This window comes from Pangasianodon hypophthalmus, chromosome 23, assembly GCF_027358585.1.
Source record: "Pangasianodon hypophthalmus isolate fPanHyp1 chromosome 23, fPanHyp1.pri, whole genome shotgun sequence".
Lineage (NCBI taxonomy): Eukaryota > Metazoa > Chordata > Actinopteri > Siluriformes > Pangasiidae > Pangasianodon > Pangasianodon hypophthalmus.
Window position 1 is genome coordinate 3,005,001 of NC_069732.1, and position 18,882 is coordinate 3,023,882.

The 18,882-nt window shown below is 39.0% G+C and overlaps 2 protein-coding genes across 5 annotated transcripts in view; both read left to right on the forward strand.

Moving 5' to 3' along the window:
• The window catches only part of hdac5 (histone deacetylase 5), a 104,514-nt gene extending 95,647 nt beyond the window's left edge, over window positions 1–8,867 (forward strand). For all 4 annotated transcript variants that reach the window (XM_053228269.1, XM_053228266.1, XM_053228268.1 and 1 more), the window contains 2 exons: window positions 912–1,068; window positions 1,597–8,867. In XM_053228269.1, the coding sequence (XP_053084244.1) occupies window positions 912–1,068; window positions 1,597–1,636 (197 nt within the window). In that variant the 3' untranslated portion in view covers window positions 1,637–8,867. The remainder of the gene's footprint in view (window positions 1–911; window positions 1,069–1,596) is intronic.
• Window positions 8,868–10,073: 1,206 nt separating this feature from the next.
• lsm12a (LSM12 homolog a) lies at window positions 10,074–17,822 on the forward strand. The gene is made up of 5 exons (XM_034298756.2): window positions 10,074–10,248; window positions 14,424–14,557; window positions 14,669–14,778; window positions 14,919–15,045; window positions 15,483–17,822. The coding sequence occupies exons 1-5, from the start codon at window positions 10,122–10,124 to the stop codon at window positions 15,570–15,572; spliced, it is 588 nt and encodes a 195-aa protein (XP_034154647.2). The 5' UTR covers window positions 10,074–10,121; the 3' UTR covers window positions 15,573–17,822.
• Window positions 17,823–18,882: the final 1,060 nt, after the last annotated feature.

Below are 18,882 nucleotides of genomic sequence, written 5' to 3' on the forward strand. Positions count from 1 at the left end.
GAGATGTGTTAATATGTAATTTGATAGGTTTTTTAATAATGGGTCTCTGATTATTATATTTGACCAATCAGTGACTTGTATTATGACCCACATGTCCCTGTTTGGTACTCATGAAAATAATAACAAAATACAGTATTATACAGAATATAGATTAGTTATAGTGCTATTACTGACACCACACATTATTATTAAATTTATTTTAACATTTATTTTAACATTTACACACATTTTAAAAAGAGATAAATTTATATCCGGAATTTGTATATTTCTGTAAAGCTGCTCTGTGACAATGTGCATTGTTAAAAGCGCTGTCCAAATAACATTGAATTGAATTATTAACAATGTCTGTCTGTCTCTCTCTCTCTGTCTCTCTCTCTGTCTCTCTCTCTGTCTCTTTGTTTTTTCTATCTGTTGTCACTTGCTCTTTTTCTCTCTCCGTTTGTCTCTCCGTCTGTGTCTCTTTCTATCTTTCCCTCTCTCTTTATGTCTGTATCTCCCTCTGTCTCTCTCTCTGTCCCTCTGTGTCTTTGTTTTTTCTATCTGTTGTCACTTGCTCTTTTTCTCTCTCTTTTTTTGTCTCTCCTTCTGTGCCTCTTTCTATCTTTCCTTCTCTTTATGTCTGTATCTCCCTCTGTCTCTCTTTGTGTATCTCTCCATCTGTCTCTCTTTCTGTCTCTCTTTCTGTCCCTGTGTCTGTCTTTCTCTTTGTTTTTTCTATCTGTTGTCACTTGCTCTTTTTCTCTCTCTGTCTTTGTTTGTCTCTCTGTCTGTGTCTCTTTCTATCTTTCCCTCTCTCTTTATGTCTGTATCTCTCTCTGTCTCTCTTTCTGTGTATCTCTCCATCTCTGTATCTTTATCTCTTTGCCCCCCTCTCTCTCTCTCTCTCTCTCTCTCTCTCTCTCTCTCTGTAGGTAAACACTGGTCCTCAGTACAGAGATTAGCGCCCACAGTGTCTCAGTCTCTGCAGGACGCTCAGCGGCGAGAGAAGGACGAAGCGGACACGGTGACGGCCATGGCGTCTCTCACTGTGGACGCGGAGCACACGGCGTCCTCCTCACAGAGCAGCAGGTGCGCACACACGCGCACACACACGCACACACACATACGCACACACACACACACCGTAATCAGATTAAAAGGTTTAATAAAAGGATTATCTTCCTCATTATCTTTTATTTTTAGACGTCTTTGAAGATCTTATTATGAGTCATACCTTTAATGAGCAATAATAGTTAAACCACAGTGCTGTCGAATTCTGGATTCTGATTGGTCAGAAGGTGTTGATTAATTCTCTAGAACAGCAGCTCTGACAGTAGTGCAGCTGTAAATCACAGCTTTATATTAATGCGCTCGCTCTAATACGTTATCGTTTCTATAGCAACAGCTCAATCACAGTGAACTCGCTTCAGTAATAATAAACGGATTTAAAAATGTGTGTGATCGTTGATAGGTGATGTTTTCTCTAAGAAAAAGTTTATTTAACATTTATGGAAGGAGTCTCCAGTGTCAGTACTTTGTAACAGTAAGAAGCAAATCTGTAAATAGTGTAACTCTAAATGGATAAAAGTGATGACATGTCATTGTTGTTTGTTTCAGGGCTGCTGAGGAGCCGATGGAGGAGGAGCCCGTGCTGTAGGAGGGAAAAACGTCCAGCACGACGCCGTGGCCACGTCCACACCTGCTCGGCAGCGACGCTCGCCTTTGAGTCACTCGTCCTTTCCTTCCACGCAGCTCTTTGATCGGTTCCTTCACTCGTTCTCCAGGTGCTCGATGGACGTACGCAGAACTCCGCTCCACTCCCACATGAGGAGGAGGAAGAGGAGGAGGAAGAGGACCGGTGGGCCGCCGAACACACATCCGGGAGCAGGACCCGTTTTTTTTTTTTTTTTTTTAAACTGTTCTATTTTCCGCTCCTTTCATGGAACACGTGCAAAGAGACGACGCTGGGATGTTGTCATGGCAAAGGAGCATAAAGTGGAAAAAAAAACCTACATTTCCTGTACGAGATGCAAAAAGATTTCAAAGCAGACGCTCAAACGTGACGGAGCTCAGAGGTTTTTAACCACGTTGAAACTGACGATCTTTATGTACGATTATAAAAGCACACAGACGTGTATGAATATTACACATGTACAGGTATATATGTGTGTGTGTTTTGTATTTGTCCATTTGTGGAGATGGAACCCGTGACCTTTTTCGGCGCTCGAGGATGATGACGTTGGGATTTTTTTTTTTTTTTTGGAGTCACATAACAATCATATTGCTTCACGCACAAACACACAAGAAGAAAGCACACTGACTGATTAACTCACTGAATCACTCACTCACTCACTGAATCACTAACTCACTGACTTACTGATTCACTAACCCACTGACTGAATCACTGACTGACTGACTCACTGATTCACTAACCCACTGACTGAATCACTGACTCCCTGAATCACTGACTGACTCACTGATTCACTAACCCACTGACTGAATCACTGACTCCCTGAATCACTGACTGACTCACTGATTCACTAACCCACTGACTGAATCACTGACTCGCTGAATCACTGACTGACTCACTGAATCACTCTGACTCACTGAATCACTGACTGACTCACTTATTTCCCTCACTGATTCACTTACTGACTGAATCACTGACCCATTGACTGACTCACTGAATCACTGACTGACTCACTGACTGAATTAAAAACATGGATGGTTTTGGTATTTGTTTTACAAGGGAACGTGGGCCGACTCGGTGCCTTTTATACTACAATTAATGTTTCAAACACACACACACACACACACACACACAAAGACACACCAACTACTGCATCAGACATCCACAGTAACACACCTCTCATGCTGAACTTGTTCAGAATTTCCTCTCTGCCTTAATCTCGTCAGGCGAAAGCGCCGAATTTCAGCCATTTTGTTTTTTCGGAGCACTCAGCTCGGACTCCTCCATTCGTTTCCTCTCCTCCTGTCAGATCAGGGGTCAAAGGTCAGAACTTAAGCCTTGCTACTTTGCGTTGCCCCGGTGTGGTGTGCGATCACATCGTGACGCTTCTCTGATTCTCCGATGATGATGATGATGATGATGATGATGACCAACTCGTGTTGCTTTTGTGTTTTTCGGTCACTTTTTTTCGTCCCTTGTACATAACACATGCTCGACTCTTTTCTCTCTTCTCTCTTCAGGAAACTTCGGTTTCTGTTTGTTTTGTTTGTTTTTTTATTTTTCTTCTGAAGATTAAGTGTCTGTGTTCACTTTTATATGGAGATGTTTCTCTTTTTTATATGAAAATCTAACACACACACACACACACACACACACACACAAAAACAGCTATCAGTGTTAATCTGCTCAGTCGATTTAAAATATTCTGTATGGATAAAAGTGTGTAATGTGCTGCGTGCGGATGCACAGTTGGTTTTTATATCTATATACATATATACATACATACATATATACATATATATATATATTGATGTGTATATGTTATGTCGTGTCACTGCGCGATGAATGTGGCATCAGGGTTTTAAGGGCAGGTATGATGTTTTTTTTGTTTGTTTGTTTGTTTGTTCTTTTTGTTTTTTTTTCTTTTTTTCTTTTTGTTCCTTAAACACACAACACAACAATTGCAGACTTTTATTTTATTTTTTTTAAGTTTTTCTTATTAAAAATGCAGGCAATAAGGTCAAACACCACTGAGACACTACGACACTCACCCGTTCTAATCACAGAGCTTTATTTCTGCTATTATTTTTGCACCAGATGAATTTTATTTTCGTAATGGTTTATTGTTTTATAAGTGTTTATGAGTGATTTTTGACTTTTTTTTTTTGTTTGTTTGTTTTTTTGTTGTTGGTTTTTTACAGAAACGTCACATTTGGGCTGATTTCAGTCCACGTGTTTATTAATATTCAGTCTGTTATGACGTTCAGTTTTTTAGTAGAAACTTCTGCCGGTAATCTTCCATGTGGGCGGGGCTTAACCCGGCGCATTTCTTTATAACACTAATGATTATAATAAGATTATAATAAACGTATAAACAGTATACACTCTTAGGAAAAAAGTTTAGATCTCATAATGGTTCTTCGTTGTCCCTTTACAGATGATTAGAAAGCGTTCCTCGTGATACTTGTCTAGGAACCCTTAACTACACAAGGAACTTTTTGATGGACTTGTTTTATCTTGTTGTTCTTCTTGTTGGTTTTTTTTCTTCTTTTTTTCTAAGAGTGTACGCACTGCCTGTCTGAAGTTTGGGGACAACTTTGCATTTCTTTAAAATGTTTTCAAGTGAGCTCTTTCCAACAACCCGAAGATAGAGAAGAGACAGCACTGTGTACTAACCCGAGCATTAAAGCACAAATGTAAAAATAATAATAATAATAATAATAATAATAATAATAATATATTGAAGAATGCTACTTAAGTTAATTAAGCATTCACATTGCCTACACCATCTCTTCTTTTGCTTTATTCATTTATTTTACAAATTAATATCACGAATATAGCTCTACGAAAAAGGATTTTCAAACAAAGTCACATTCAAACAAATCAGTCACAAAACTCCTCGTTTGTCTCTAATGTAGGAGTTCAGTGGTGTTAAAAAAAAAAAAAAGGTCATATTTCTCAGTTCATCTACCGCTAGTTCCTCCCCAACATCGAGTGACTCTGACTCGGAGGAACAACAGAAGGCAAGAACTCAAACATGAAATTATACTGAAGGCTTTACTGAAGATGGATTCGCAAGCGTGACAGTAATAACGAGGAGAAACCAACATGCCAGAAAATGTCTAATGTCTATTTGCGGTCATTTTGGGAATCCCTGACCTACACTCTGGGGCAGAAAGAAATTGGACATAGTTCTTTTTTTTTTTTTCTTTTAAACGAGACAGAAATATTGCGGATCATTCGAAATTAGAACCCACTTCATGTCAAGATGTACAGAAAAAACATCAACACGTCCATGTGGAAAAGCTGTCTTCACGTTTACAAAAAAGAAACGTTATTCTTAGGAAAAAAAAATCTAAAGCAGAATTATTCCATCGTAACGCACATGGCTTCGGTCTTTGCTTCACTGAGTGAGGGAGTCGTTACGTTTTTGGGTCGTCCGTCCGTCCGTCCGGGATTGTCGTTACCGCGATATCACAAGAACGAGTGGTTGAATGTTTGTAGGATTTGTATGGAACGATCATCGTAACCAGCACATGAACTGGTTAGATGTTGGAATTGGTCCAAACATGGTCAAGGTCACAGCAAGGTCAGATGTCTGCACTGGTTTTTCTTTCAATAGCTTCCTTCCTGTTTGAAGTATATTTTAAGTGTATTTCAGGCGTACACACACACATATTAGTCCTCTCTCTGTCTGTCTGTCTGTCTATCCTGTCATCGCATTACGTCATGAAGAGTATGTAAGTAAACAGAAACGTCCCGTCCCAACTCCTTGTCTGGAGTAATCGCACATACGCTGTCGAGATTAAAGTGAAAAGCAGCTGAGTTTCGCTTTAAACCAGCTGAGCCGCTCTAAAAGGAGGCGGTGTGTAGGTTTGAGCAAAGACCAGCGTCAGAACCCACAGGGACGACCTGCAGGAAACACAGCACAGCGCGTGTGTGTGTATACTGTCTGTACGTGTGTGTATTAGGAATGTAAACCTCAGGCTTCCTCATGATACCATACGATATGGTTTTGATTCTTAAGGCAACGATTTGATATTTAACAATACAGCTGAATCGGATACGGTTACGATTCGATGCTGTTCTGTTTCCTCAGAATCCGGTGTAGGCGTACAGTTAATTCATGAATGATGAAGAGGAGTAGAAGTCACGAGCAGCTCGCCTGTTAAATTATTTACACATCAGTTTAAAAATATGATTTTTTTTTTTTACACACCAGTTGCTTGTCCTTTTTAGATAATAATCAATTTGTATTAAATTATAATCAATAATAATCCATGTATGATTGTTGCATCGGTTCATTTCAGTCGTTGCCTTTTAAATCGATGCATCGATCCAAATTGTTAAATCGTTACACTCCTAGAGTATATAATACACTATATGGCCAAAAGTATGTGCACCCCTGACCATCACACCCATATGTGCTTCTTCCCCAAACTGTTGCCACAAAATTGGAAGCACACAATTGTATAGAGCGTCTCTGTGTGCTGTAGCGTTACAATTTCCCTTCACTGGAACTAAGAGACTCAAACCTGCTCCAGCATGACAATGCCCCTGTGCACAAAGCGAGCTCCATGAAGACATGGTGTGTGAAGGTTGGAGTGGAAGAACTCGAGTGTCCTGCACAGAGCCCTGACCTCAACCCCACTGAACACCTTTGGGATGAACTGGAACACCGACTGAACCCCAGACCTCCTCGACATCCCAACATCAGCGCCTGATCTCACTAATGCTCTTGTAGCTGAATGAACACAAATCCCCACAGCCACGCTCCAACATCTAGTGCAAAGCTTCCCAGAAGAGTGGAGCTTATTATAACAGCAAAGAGGGAATAAATCTGGAATGAGATGTTCAACAAGCAGATATGGGTGTGATGGTCAGGGGTGCACATACTTTTAGCCATATAGTGTATATACGTATTAACATTTTTGGTTAAACTTTACTAAATGCTAAGTAAGAAACAGATCTAAGTGAACTGAGAAATGTTTGTGACTTTATATTTTATTGGAGGAAAAACATCTGGAACTGTAACGAGGTCGATCTGGATCACTCTAATGAGTCACTTAAACTTATATGTGTTACATTTGATACTATAAGGATGAGTCAAATGAAAACCTTTTTATTTTTTTTTTATTTTGCATCGTTTATTGCAATTAGGTGTCAAAAATCAGTGTATTAGTTTTAAGGTGTGAGTAGAAGCAGCAACTGAGAGCAATGGACCAGTAATACACTACACAGATTGAATGTACCGTTTCTCTCACTTCTCTCACACTTTTAAGGTTTTCATCTGACTCACCTTTTTTAAAACTGTCTAATATCGACCCTAAGACAAATTCCAGCTTACGCTAACTTTTACAGTCTCGCCTTTAAATACAGAGCTCATTAAGAGTCGCGTTACGAGCTGAGAGCGGGCGATGAAAACGTCTTTAAATATAAAGATTTACAGATTTGATGGATGCATTTTGTTTCCTTATTTAATTATCCAGTAGTGGATAAACTGTAAGAAAATGTAAAATAAATTTTTTTAAAAAAACAGAAACATCCAAGAGGCAAAAAGGGTAATGCTCAACATGATGCTCCCACCACCATGCTTCACTGTGAGGTCTGTATATTTTCAGGATTGAGCTCAGGATCGGACATTTAATGTATTTTTTTGTAAAAATCTCAACCTGGTTAATTATTAACAAACCATATTTGTTGAAAGGCTAGTTGTCCCCTTTTGATGGGTTGTATATACATACATATATATATTAATAATGTTAATAAATCTTTTCAAATTTTTTTGAGGTGGGGAAAGAAAATGTGAGTTGATTCCAGCATTCGCTTCAGTCTGGTGTGGATCGTCTTGTATAATTTTCATGTCTTAAAAAGAAAAAAAAAAGAACTTTGTAACTTCCCTCTTTCTTGACTCTCTCCTCTTTATTTATTTGGAGTCAGAAATGAAGGGTTGTTTTTTTTTGGAAATTGAGACGTTTCACTTAAAACGTCGGTTGTAAATCTGAAATATTCGACAGCTTCACAGTGTGTAAACAAATCAAAGCTGGACATTTCACTTCTGTCGAAAATCTCCATTTTTGTTTTTTTGTTTTTGTTTGTTTATTTGTTTTTGTTTTTTACTCCTCAGTGGTTAGTGGTTAGTGGTCATGGTTTCATTTTTACTTCATGTTTTCAGAGCACACGTGCCTACAATCTCACACACAGACACACACTCGCGTGTTACCGCGCGGGACGGGTTTTTCAAAATACGGGCGTGGTCGGGATGATCAGCCGGTCATGTGACACTTCAACACGCCGTACTTTATGTATTTATATATGTGGAAACAGGAAGTACTGTGACCGTGTCTCGTCGCCATTCGTGCGTCGCTTCGTGTCTCAACCCTGTTAAAAAAAAAAAAAAAAAAAAAAAAGTCCTCGGGTGTGTGTGTCAGATGGGCGGCCATGTTGGATGTGGGCGTGTCCCTATTTGGTCTGCACTATTTTTTGGGTTTTTTTTGGAGTGAGAGCAATAGGCAGACAAAATTTTCTAAATAAACAAACAAATAAATAAATAAATAAAATGGCAGGTGGACACTGGGAGAACTGTTGTGTATCAGCATTCGCACTATTTTGCTATTCAGTAAATATGTATATTTATTGATATTTCACATTATGTGTATATGTAGTGCCCTAACGATCGCCGAGGTTTATTGTATATTATATTTTCTTTTTTTGGTTTTTTTTGTTTTGTTTTTTTTTTTTCAAGAAGTGAGACATCACGTCCTATCCATCGTTCTGGAGTTACGTCGCTGTCGCCGCTCTATGTATGTGATTGGAGGTGTCTTTAAAATCTTTGCATTTTTAATACTCTGTCTCTCTCACTCTTTTTCTTTCTCTCTCTTTCTCTCTTTCTCTCTCTCTCTCTCCTTCTCTCTCTCTTTCTCTTCTGGTCATATTGATATGCAGAAGTTAAAAATTTTATCGAAGCACATTCCTCGAATTTCTTGTGTTTTTTTTTTTTTTCTTGATGCTTTCATGTTGCGACAATACCAAGGTGTGTATAATACAAAGTTCGAACCTCTACACACACACACACATACACACACACACACACACACACGTGTATATAGAGTGCATATATGTGTACACATGTGCAATACACGCTATTTGAGCAATCTATTACTGTGATTATAATTCATTAAAATTGCTGTCTCTTTCAGCTCCTCTGCTTCTGTCTTTGTCTCGAGCAACACGGCAAATAATTCAGTACTTTACATCCTACTTTAGTACTAATAAAAGTGCTACTTACTACTTTAAAGTCTTTAACAGTACAGCATTAGACCCATGCAGATGTATGCCTACTCTCTTCGAAAGAATGGGGTTCCTCAGTGGATTAGTAGCTATATATATATATATATATATATATATATATATATATATATATATATATATAGACGAGTTGTGTGTATATATATATATATATATATATAGAGGAGAGTCATCACCAGGGATATGGTGCAGTTTTCTGTGAGGAGATGTTTAATAAACCTTTATGAAAGGAGTCTCTAGGGTCAGCGCTTTGTAACGGTCAGAGATTAAAGCTCTACGGAAAAAAAACTCACGTCATTCTTTAATAAATATAATAAATCTAATCACTGACATTGACGTGATGTTATAGGAAAATATAACTCCGCTTCATCACACCACTCTGTCGTTGATTATTTGTTTAAAACACCACGATAAGGAAGTGTTTGATTCCTTATATATTTAATTATGACACTAAACTACTGCGTGAAATTTCAGAGACTGGTACATTTAATTTTTTTAAGAGCTTTTGGGACTTCATCCTGCCATGAAAGATATCTGAATAAGAATTAAATAATATTCAGCACATATCCTATTCTAAACAATATTATAATCTGTTATATATTATTATAAGCCATTACTATTATCAATAATAATAATAATAACAATAATAATAATAATAATAATAATAATCGTTTAGAATAGGATATATACTGAATATTATTATTATTATTATTATTATTATAATGATTAAAAGTAATAATAATGATTATATATATATATATCTCCTATTCTAAACAATAATAATAATAATAATAATAATAATAATAATAATAATAATAATGATAATAATAATAATATTCAGTATATATCCTATTCTAAACAATTATTATTATTATTATTATTATTATTAAAAGTAATAATAATGATATATATCCTATTCTAAACAATAATAATAATAATAATAATAATATTCAGTATATATCCTATTCTAAACAATTATTATTATCATTATTATTATTATTATTGCACCCATACGCCCCCCCCCGCCCCATGTAGCCCCGCCCCCCGCCCTCTCTGATTGGCCGTGGTGTCGTCACTACGCACGCTGACGTAAGCACGTACGCGCTCCGTCCTGCGCTCCGGCTGCTTGCGTTTGGCGGAGAAGATGGCGGCTCCGGGACCGGGGGAGTATTTCAGCATCGGGAGCCATGTCGCCTGCCTCACCTGCCTGGGACAGCGCTTACAGGGAGAAGTCGTCGCTTTCGACTATCAGACCAAGATGCTGACTTTGAGTATCCTTTATTTATTCAAACAAAAATGAAAAATCCGGGCTGTAGTCGTCTCCAGGCTAGTTATGCTATACTGCGCTAGCTATGCTAAGCTAACTAACTGTTACTGTTTAAGCGAATGGAATAAATGAGTCTCTCAGTCAACGTGGTTTTTTTTTTTTAATAAACATTAAAATGATAATTTAGATGTTTAATACAGATGCTGTGGGTTAAGGTGGTGGTTCTGGTGTAACCTTTTAGCCATTCCCCCACTAACACACCCCTTTTAAAGTAAAAAAAAATGGCTTCTTAATGAGTTACACTGTGTCATAGCCAATAAATAATAATAAATAAATAAATCACAGAGGATCTGATCCTGATTTTCCCTCCAGTACTGCTTTTGTTTTTTTTTTTTTTTGTTTTTTAAGCTTACCTGTGATCACTGCAAAATATTTTTACACATGATTTACACAGACCTCGTCTTGGGGTCATGAGGTCATGGGGTCATGGGGTCAAAATATGTGTAGAATCCTAAAAATAAAAACAAAAAAGGCAGCACAGGATTTCAGTGTTCTTCCGTGACACCCACGTGAAACCTTGAATGACATTGCATCCAGGTGTGTGTGTGTGTGTGTGTGTGTGTGTGTGTGTGTGTGTAATATGTTTATACTGAAATCCTTCCAGCGTGTTCAGTGATTCAGGTGATAATGTTTCGGTCAGAGCTGTAATTTTGTGCGATGTGTCCCGTGATGACGTCACAAGGTGACATTGTTATTGCTAGTGCAGTTATGATGAAGTTTACTCTTTGGGTTTCAGTCATGTGTTGTTGTTTTTTTATTTGTTTGTTTGTTTTTCGGGTGCGGTTGCTGTATTTCAGGACCGAATTCCTGCCTCGCTACACAACGCAAACACAACTCGACTTACAACTTATTCAATAAAGAAAATAAACCAGGAACAAATGTTTTGGCCAAACTGCCTCAAACAGACGTTACGAATTTTCTGTGACCCTCAAAGCCTTGATCACTGAACTTTAAAAAAAAAAATCCAGGTTTATTAGTGAGTGCTACTGTAACAATTTATTAACGTTGTATTAGGTCAGTAACGTGCGTGCGTAGTAAGTGACTAATGCAACTCTGGAGCGTTTACACAAACTGTGTCTTCTCCTCATCTCAGAACATCTTCCGTCTGCAAGCTGTCTACGAAAACTGGAATTAAAGAGTTGTTTGTGATAATTCGCTGTGCAAAAAATTACAAGAAGATGCAGTTTGATCAAAATATCTTGCGGAAAATGAATTAATATTTTAATTATCAAAGTATCACCTGGTGTTTAGCGATTTCAAATATAAACCAAAACTCAAAACACGGCTTATAAACCGTAAATCACGCTGTTATTTCTTGTTTTAATGTTCGCTACGAGCGCCGCCATGTTGAAGCGACGTCACGGAAACGCAACTCGGAGAAGTCGAAGCTCTCGAGAAACTTCCTGAGTAGGAATTACGAGTTAAAGAGCGCTTCATTCAGATCTTTCCTACTGGGAAGTTTCCATTTCCCACTTGATCACGAATGCAGCATAAAAGTCAAAGGAATTTTCCTTACACAGGTTTCGCGGTCTCGTGCACGACACAGCATGTGCAGAGCGTTATTATACTTGGGTACGGAGTAAGGAACTTCAGTTTCTCTGTTCACAAACGGACACGCAGAAAAAATTAATTAATGATATAATTATTGTAAAGGTGACGGACGAAGGAGAAGTTTTTCAGGAGTTTGATTGATTGACTGTGATGTTGACTCATGTGTGTGTTTCAGGAGTCCTGAGATTTATCCTTCACAAACAGCTCCTGGACCCTCGACGTCTTGGTGTGTGTGTGTGAGAGAGAGAGTGTGTGTGTGAGAGAGAGAGTGTGTGTGTGAGAGAGAGAGTGTGTGTGAGAGTGTGTGTGTGTGTGTGTGTGAGAGAGTGTGTGTGTGTGTGAGAGTGTGTGTGTGTGTGAGAGAGTGTGTGTGTGTGTGAGAGAGAGAGAGAGTGTGTGAGTGAGTGTGTGAGTGAGTGTGTGAGTGAGTGTGTGAGTGAGTGAGTGTGTGAGTGAGTGAGTGTGTGAGTGAGTGTGTGAGTGAGTGTGAGAGTGTGTGAGAGTGTGTGAGTGAGTGTGTGAGTGAGTGTGTGAGTGAGTGTGTGAGTGAGTGTGTGAGAGTGTGTGTGAGTGAGTGTGTGAGAGTGTGTGTGTGTGTGAGAGAGTGTGTGTGTGTGTGAGAGAGTGTGTGTGTGTGTGTGTGAGAGAGTGTGTGTGTGTGTGAGAGAGTGTGTGAGAGAGTGTGTGTGAGAGAGTGTGTGTGAGAGAGTGTGTGAGAGTGAGAGTGTGTGAGAGTGTGTGTGAGAGAGAGTGTGTGTGTGAGAGAGAGTGTGTGTGTGAGAGAGAGTGTGTGTGTGAGAGAGAGTGTGTGTGTGAGAGAGAGTGTGTGTGTGTGTGTGAGAGAGTGTGTGTGTGAGAGAGTGTGTGTGTGAGAGAGTGTGTGTGTGAGAGAGTGTGTGTGTGAGAGTGTGTGTGTGTGTGAGAGTGTGTGTGTGTGTGAGAGTGTGTGTGTGTGTGAGAGTGTGTGTGTGTGTAGTGACAGCAGCATGTGGCTCAGTGGGTGATGACAGACGGCGCTGTATCTGCTCACAGTGTCACGTTTTAGCTGCTTACAAGCAAAAATAAAGACAGAAACCTATGACATGTACGTCAGAAAGTCACGGAAATACACTGCGGAGAAAACGCAGCCGGGTATTAAATAGTAAACGATGAAGTAATAGTCTGTACGTCTGGATTTTGTGAAAAAAAAAAAAAACACGGTGTGTCGGTTTAATTCAGGGTTGAATCGTGTTCTCACTGCGGAGGAACCGCTCTAGATTTCGCTTAGAACCGGACGGAGATCACCTCCCTCATTGGTTGTTTTAGTCCACGCCGGAAATTTTGTGTTTATATTAGGGGTGGGGCGATATGACGGAAAATATCACGAGTTTACCAAGACGTGTCTCCTTGTATGATACATATCTATCACGATATACAGGGCTATATATATATACACTTGAGGACAAATAATGCTTTTATTTAATGCCTACAAAAAAATGACTGAAAACTGAAAAGGAAGAAAATTTTTATAGTAAATAAAAATAAGTTCTTTAACATGAGATCAGCTGCTTCTAGTCAGTTTGTAATTTCTCGTTTTAAAAAGATGTTAGATCTCAGAAAAGTGTACCGTGACGTAATTTATCACGATATCGATATTATATCGTGATATCGCCATAAAAATCATTTCCTTGTTGCGATATTGCAAAATATTAATAAATTTCCTTAAGTGTCATCACCTCACCAAGGAACTGATTAAAGTGTTTAAAGCTATTTATTGTAAATATTTCCGTTCAGTTTATCAGGAACTTGCTTACTATGTTAGGATCGATATAACAGTTTAGAGTAGGGCTGAGCGATGTGGTGATATAAGTTCAATATTGCATTTTTGATTATTATTTTTTATTTTTTTTTTTTTAAATTGAAGCAGCTGATGTGATGTAAATATTTTATTACTTAAGGTTTAAAATTATAAAATGTTTTTCAGTTCTCTTTTCCAGTGTTTCACTGTACAAATTATAAATGTGTTGATTAATAATAAGCAAATGTATAATTATTATTACTTATATCATAAATTTATTATTATTTATTATCCCAAATAAATTTGAAACAACTCATATATATTTTAAACTTGCTCAGTACGGAATATTTTATACTTTTATTCTTTTAAATCATATTTTACCATTAAAATTTACTATTGTATTTATGTGTGTAGGTTTATTTGTATGCCTATTTACTCTTTTTTGTTGTTGTTGCTTATTTATTTATTTATTTGTTTGTTTGTTTATTAATTACATTGCTCCTGCCATGAATCTTGCCCTAGACGCTGGCATGGTGTTAAAAATTAAACACTATTATTATTATTATTATTATTATTGCTGCATTACTGTGTTGTCAGCAGTTTGTGAGTAAACGTCTGTCATGATGCATGTCGTGTATCGTACCTTTATAGTTTGGAGATTATTTTAAATCTATTCTCTTGTAATCGGAGTTTATCATTTCAAGCAGCGCGTTTAAAAATGTTCTGTGATCGTTGTTTATTCAGCCTCTGCGCGTGCGCTGTTGGTGTCCTTGACCGCTCTTTTTTCCCAGAATGCCCCTCATCCAGCGGGAAGTCCCACCTTAACGACGTCATCCTGGTTAACTTAGCCTACGTGTCCAAAGTGGACACCATCAACGAGCGCAGCGGGACTCCGCCCCCTTTAGCGTCTCTCAATTTCAGCAAGGTAAGGACTCGCGTCTCGTTCATTCAGAAAGTGTTATTTATTTGATTACCGCAGAGTCGAGCGTGTACGTGAAGATCTCTTCTCCTCTTCCTCCACTCGTTTCTCCTCCAGCTCGCCAGCAGAGCTCGGGCGGAAAAGGAAGACAAGTTGTCGCAGGCGTATGCGATCAGCGCCGGAGTCTCGGTGGAGGGCCAGCAGCTGTTCCAGACCATTCATAAAACGTGAGAGCTGTTTAAACTAGCGCTGCGCTTTCATTCACGTAGAAAACGTTACTAAGGTCCGGGATACTTTTCCCTCCCAGATCTGTGTCTGACCGAACACCTGAAATGTCTCATAACGTTTTCTCTCGTTAATTCTGCAGCATCAAAGACTGCAAGTGGCAGGAGAAGAACATCGTGGTGATGGATGATGTCATCATCACGCCGCCGTACCGAGCAGACAACTGCAGAGGCAAAGAGGGCAGTGCGCTAGGACACGTACGCAAAATTGTAAGTCCTGCTTTTAACAGACGCATGGCGAAAAAAATAGTTCATATTCCTGCAATCAAAATGGTATCATTTAATATTAATATTAAAATGTAAATCTTATCATAGGTTTACTGTAGAGCTCTGATCATAACATCACACACGACTCCTGCGTGTGAAATGGATGTGGGGGGGAAAAATAGATCACGATATTTACGAACATTTCTACACTGCACAATGTGCATCACAACTCCTGGTGAGGGGGATTGTGATGTTTTCTTGAACGATCCATGCGAGAAACGAAAGAACCAATTATTAAAAACAGGACAGATTTTAAAACTTTTTTATTTTTTTTAATTTGGTCGATTCAGGAAGCTGCGTAGCTACATAGGCGTAGACTGCCTTCCTGTTTTGTCTTTTGGCATTTATTTAAAACGTGTTTATAATCTGTGTGTGTGCAGGTGGAGAAACACTTCCGTGACATGGACCAGAAATCTGTGCAGCGCTCACAAGCACAGCAAACACAGAAGGACTCGGTCTTGTCGGCGTGAGCGCCGCCAAACGCTAGATTATTATTTTTTGTCTGTTTGTTTTGGGGTTTTGTTTTGTAATCTGCCTCGAGGCTGAGGTCGAGGTAACCGCCTCCTTCGTCCCCACCGGCACGAGTGTTCTACACGTCTGCACGGAGAACAAAAAACAGAAAAACAGCCAAAACGACAGATTAGCAGAATTAGTTTTAGAAATATTTAAATTAACAACAGAGCGTCTTTTCTCCCAGCATCCCTTTTCTTCCTCTCCTGAAATAAACGTCCTACCCTCACATATTTGCCAAGAAGAATGAACATCAGGTGAACACCAGGCTCTTGGTTCTTTTATGCTTTTTTTGTTTTGTTTTGTTTTGTTTGAAGTGTCCGAACAAAATCTGACTTGAAAGGTATTGGAGAAAAGAAGGAAAGACTTCGCAGTTACCGGTGCTGAAAGTGTGTTTTTTTTATTATTATTATTATTATCATTATTATTATTATTATTATTATGATGATGATGTAAGAGGAAACTGAAGTGACGCGAGCGATGTTGAGCATTTTTTCAGCCCTCCTCCGATTTATCTTGCATGGAAATTAAAAATCCAGTGCAGAGGATGTGAAGTAGTTCACTCCAGCCGAGAGCTGTCGATTCACTGCAACAGTGTTTTTGCCGCGCGAGCTTTGGTGTGAACGAGTCAAGATGGAGTTTTGTGGCAACGGATACTGAATCATGCCTGCAGTTTATTCACATGCTTTCGCATACGTTCTGTAGGTTAGATATACAGTCCGAGTGGCCACGAGCTACTTGTGAAACCATGGCAACCGGCAGTAAACTAAAGGTGGCACCGCCCACTAGTGGTCAACGTAGAGTGACTTCAGCGATGATAAACAGACGGGTAAACACTTTAGAGCCGCAGATGGTGCAGGAAGTGATTTGCTTTGCCGCAGTGTGAATGTACCACCTGACTGTGGTGTCCAATCAGAGCCCAGTTTCTGAAACTCATCATTATCTTAAAGGAAATCTTCACCCTGAAACAAGCTTATACTGAAATGCCTGTGATGTGTTTAGTGATTCTGGGGCTAATTTGTTGGTTGGTGCTGTATTATCATTATTCCTGTGAGACGTTAGCGGTTGCGTGTTACTCTGATGTCACAGAATGATGATGTCATAGCTAGCGCAATTAAAATGACGTTTAATAGGAGAAAAAATATCCAAGATCTCAAACAGAAGGGATAACGGTCAGGTTTCGCAGTTACCTCCTAAATTCTTATTAATGAGAAATCCAGTGTAGAAATAGTGGAGATGTTGATGAGAATGCTGGACTCAGAGTCCCAGAATGCAAAGCAGCTACACGACTCGTCTCCTCTAGTTTGCGAAGCTTTGGAAGGCGATCTGTTTGAGCAGAGTGTACAGAGGAGGAAGTGAGAGAGCTGGACAAACTAAAGCACTAAAGTGCCGCCGCATCGCTCTCTTTAGGTAGAGATGATTCGACGGCTAAATCCTGCTACATCGTTATCAGCAGGCAGTCCAATGGAATTGTGGGTAATTTAGGAAAACCATTAATGAGAGTGAAAATAGAGCATCACATCCATGATAGACGTTTGAAGTAAAAACCCAGATAACATGTTAATTATAAAGATTAGCTTGAAAGTCGTTCAGGGTGGATTTTTCCTTTTATACCATGTTTGTGTTGTGACTGTTTTGGGAAACTCCGCCCTGATCCGCAGCGAGACGTTGTGCTTGATTCCACTTGCATTATGGAATCTGTGTGGATCAGATTGGACGCTCAAACGTTAGCCTAGAGTTTCTCATAAAACTCGCCTAAACCAACCAATCAGGAGCACCGAGTCCTTAGCACAGATGTGTCAGGACTTTGTGTTGGCGTGTCCACACCTGGTTGGTTCGTGTTTTTTTTTTTTTTTTTTTTTAATATATCAGGTGCTGGACACGAGTCATTTCCTCATCTCAGAAAAAAAAATCTCTGAATGCTTGTAACTTGGCACAGAATTTCTGTCCTTGTGTTTGGCTGCTCATGTGTCTAAACGAAGGAAGCGAAACTCTTCGATAAGTTTACAGTGTATGTGAAAACCCCAAGCTGGCAGTGGACACGGCTGGTGGAGAAAAGCTTAACAGCGTGAGGAGCCTCCTCCATCTTGATGAGAGCTCGTATTACTGTTATTATTATTATTATTATTAAACACCTCATTGTGAAGTGAACACCGTGTCTCTTCACTCCTGTACAGCAGAAAGCCTCAGCGATGAATTTTAACAGCAGCGTTCATTCATCAAGTCCGGTGCATTTTGCCTCTTTACATGTTCACACGTGGGAAGGGTTTTTCTGTTTTGTTTTTTTTAAATTTTTTTTGCAGTTATGCTCTCACTTCTTGCAACTGTGAACTGGAAATTCTTCATAACCTCTTTCGAAAAAGACAAATGTGACATTGTGAATACCTCTTGCATCATAACAGGACCTCATTTTTTTTTTTCCCAACACCTCATTCCGTGACTGTTTTTACACATCTGGAGAGAAGGCTGCGTTCCCCTTCACAGCAAACACAAGCGGTACTGATCTCCTTTCTGAACGAGATTCCAAAAAAAACCCCAAAGTATGTATGAGCTGTGATGCCACGTTTCAGACTGAGATGGAGGAAGAAAGACGGTACTCGTGATCCTCCGGCTCGCAGCGTCGTGAGAAAGCCGCAGCCTGATACGAGGCTCCAGCAGCGGCGCCAGACTGCGACGGTCGTCAGCGTTAGCGCTTCACGTCCAAATCTAACGAGCGCTGACAGACCCGCCGTCGCTTAGGACTCTTTCCCAGTAATTTTTTTTTCTTTTTTTGATTTTTAAATACGTAACATGGAAATAACGGTAATAAAAAAAAAAGTAAAACAGAAAAGACTTGTCTTGGATCTTTGTCATGTGTTTTGAATTTTGAGCAGTGCATCAAATTGGAAACAGATCGCAAATGGTCACGTTGACCATTTCCTGTTTCCCTGAGATATAAATATGAGGTTGTACACATGTAAAATCTCTTCATACCACAGTGCTGTTGAATACTGCATTCTGATTGGTCAGAAGGAGTTGATTAAGTTTCACAGGTTCATATTAAGGCGCTCATTCTAATACATTATCGTTTCTATAGTAACAATTCATTGGCAGGGACTCGTATGGCAGAAGATAAGCATAAACACGCTTTTTTAAAAAAATCTAAAAAATCTATGTAAATCTGTGCAATTGTTGATGTGAAGTTTTCTGTAAAGAGACGTTTAATATTTATGGAAGGAGTCTCCAGTGTCAGCGCTTTGTAACAGTCAGAAGTAAAGCTGTAACTTAAGT

Coding starts and splice junctions, on each gene's coding strand:
- lsm12a (XM_034298756.2), top strand. CDS start 10,122: ATGGCGGCTCCGGGACCGGGGGAGTATTTCAGCATCGGGAGCCATGTC. Junction 10,249..14,423: donor GACCAAGATGCTGACTTTGA/GTATCCTTTATT, acceptor CTTTTTTCCCAG/AATGCCCCTCATCCAGCGGG. Junction 14,779..14,918: donor TTCCAGACCATTCATAAAAC/GTGAGAGCTGTT, acceptor TTAATTCTGCAG/CATCAAAGACTGCAAGTGGC.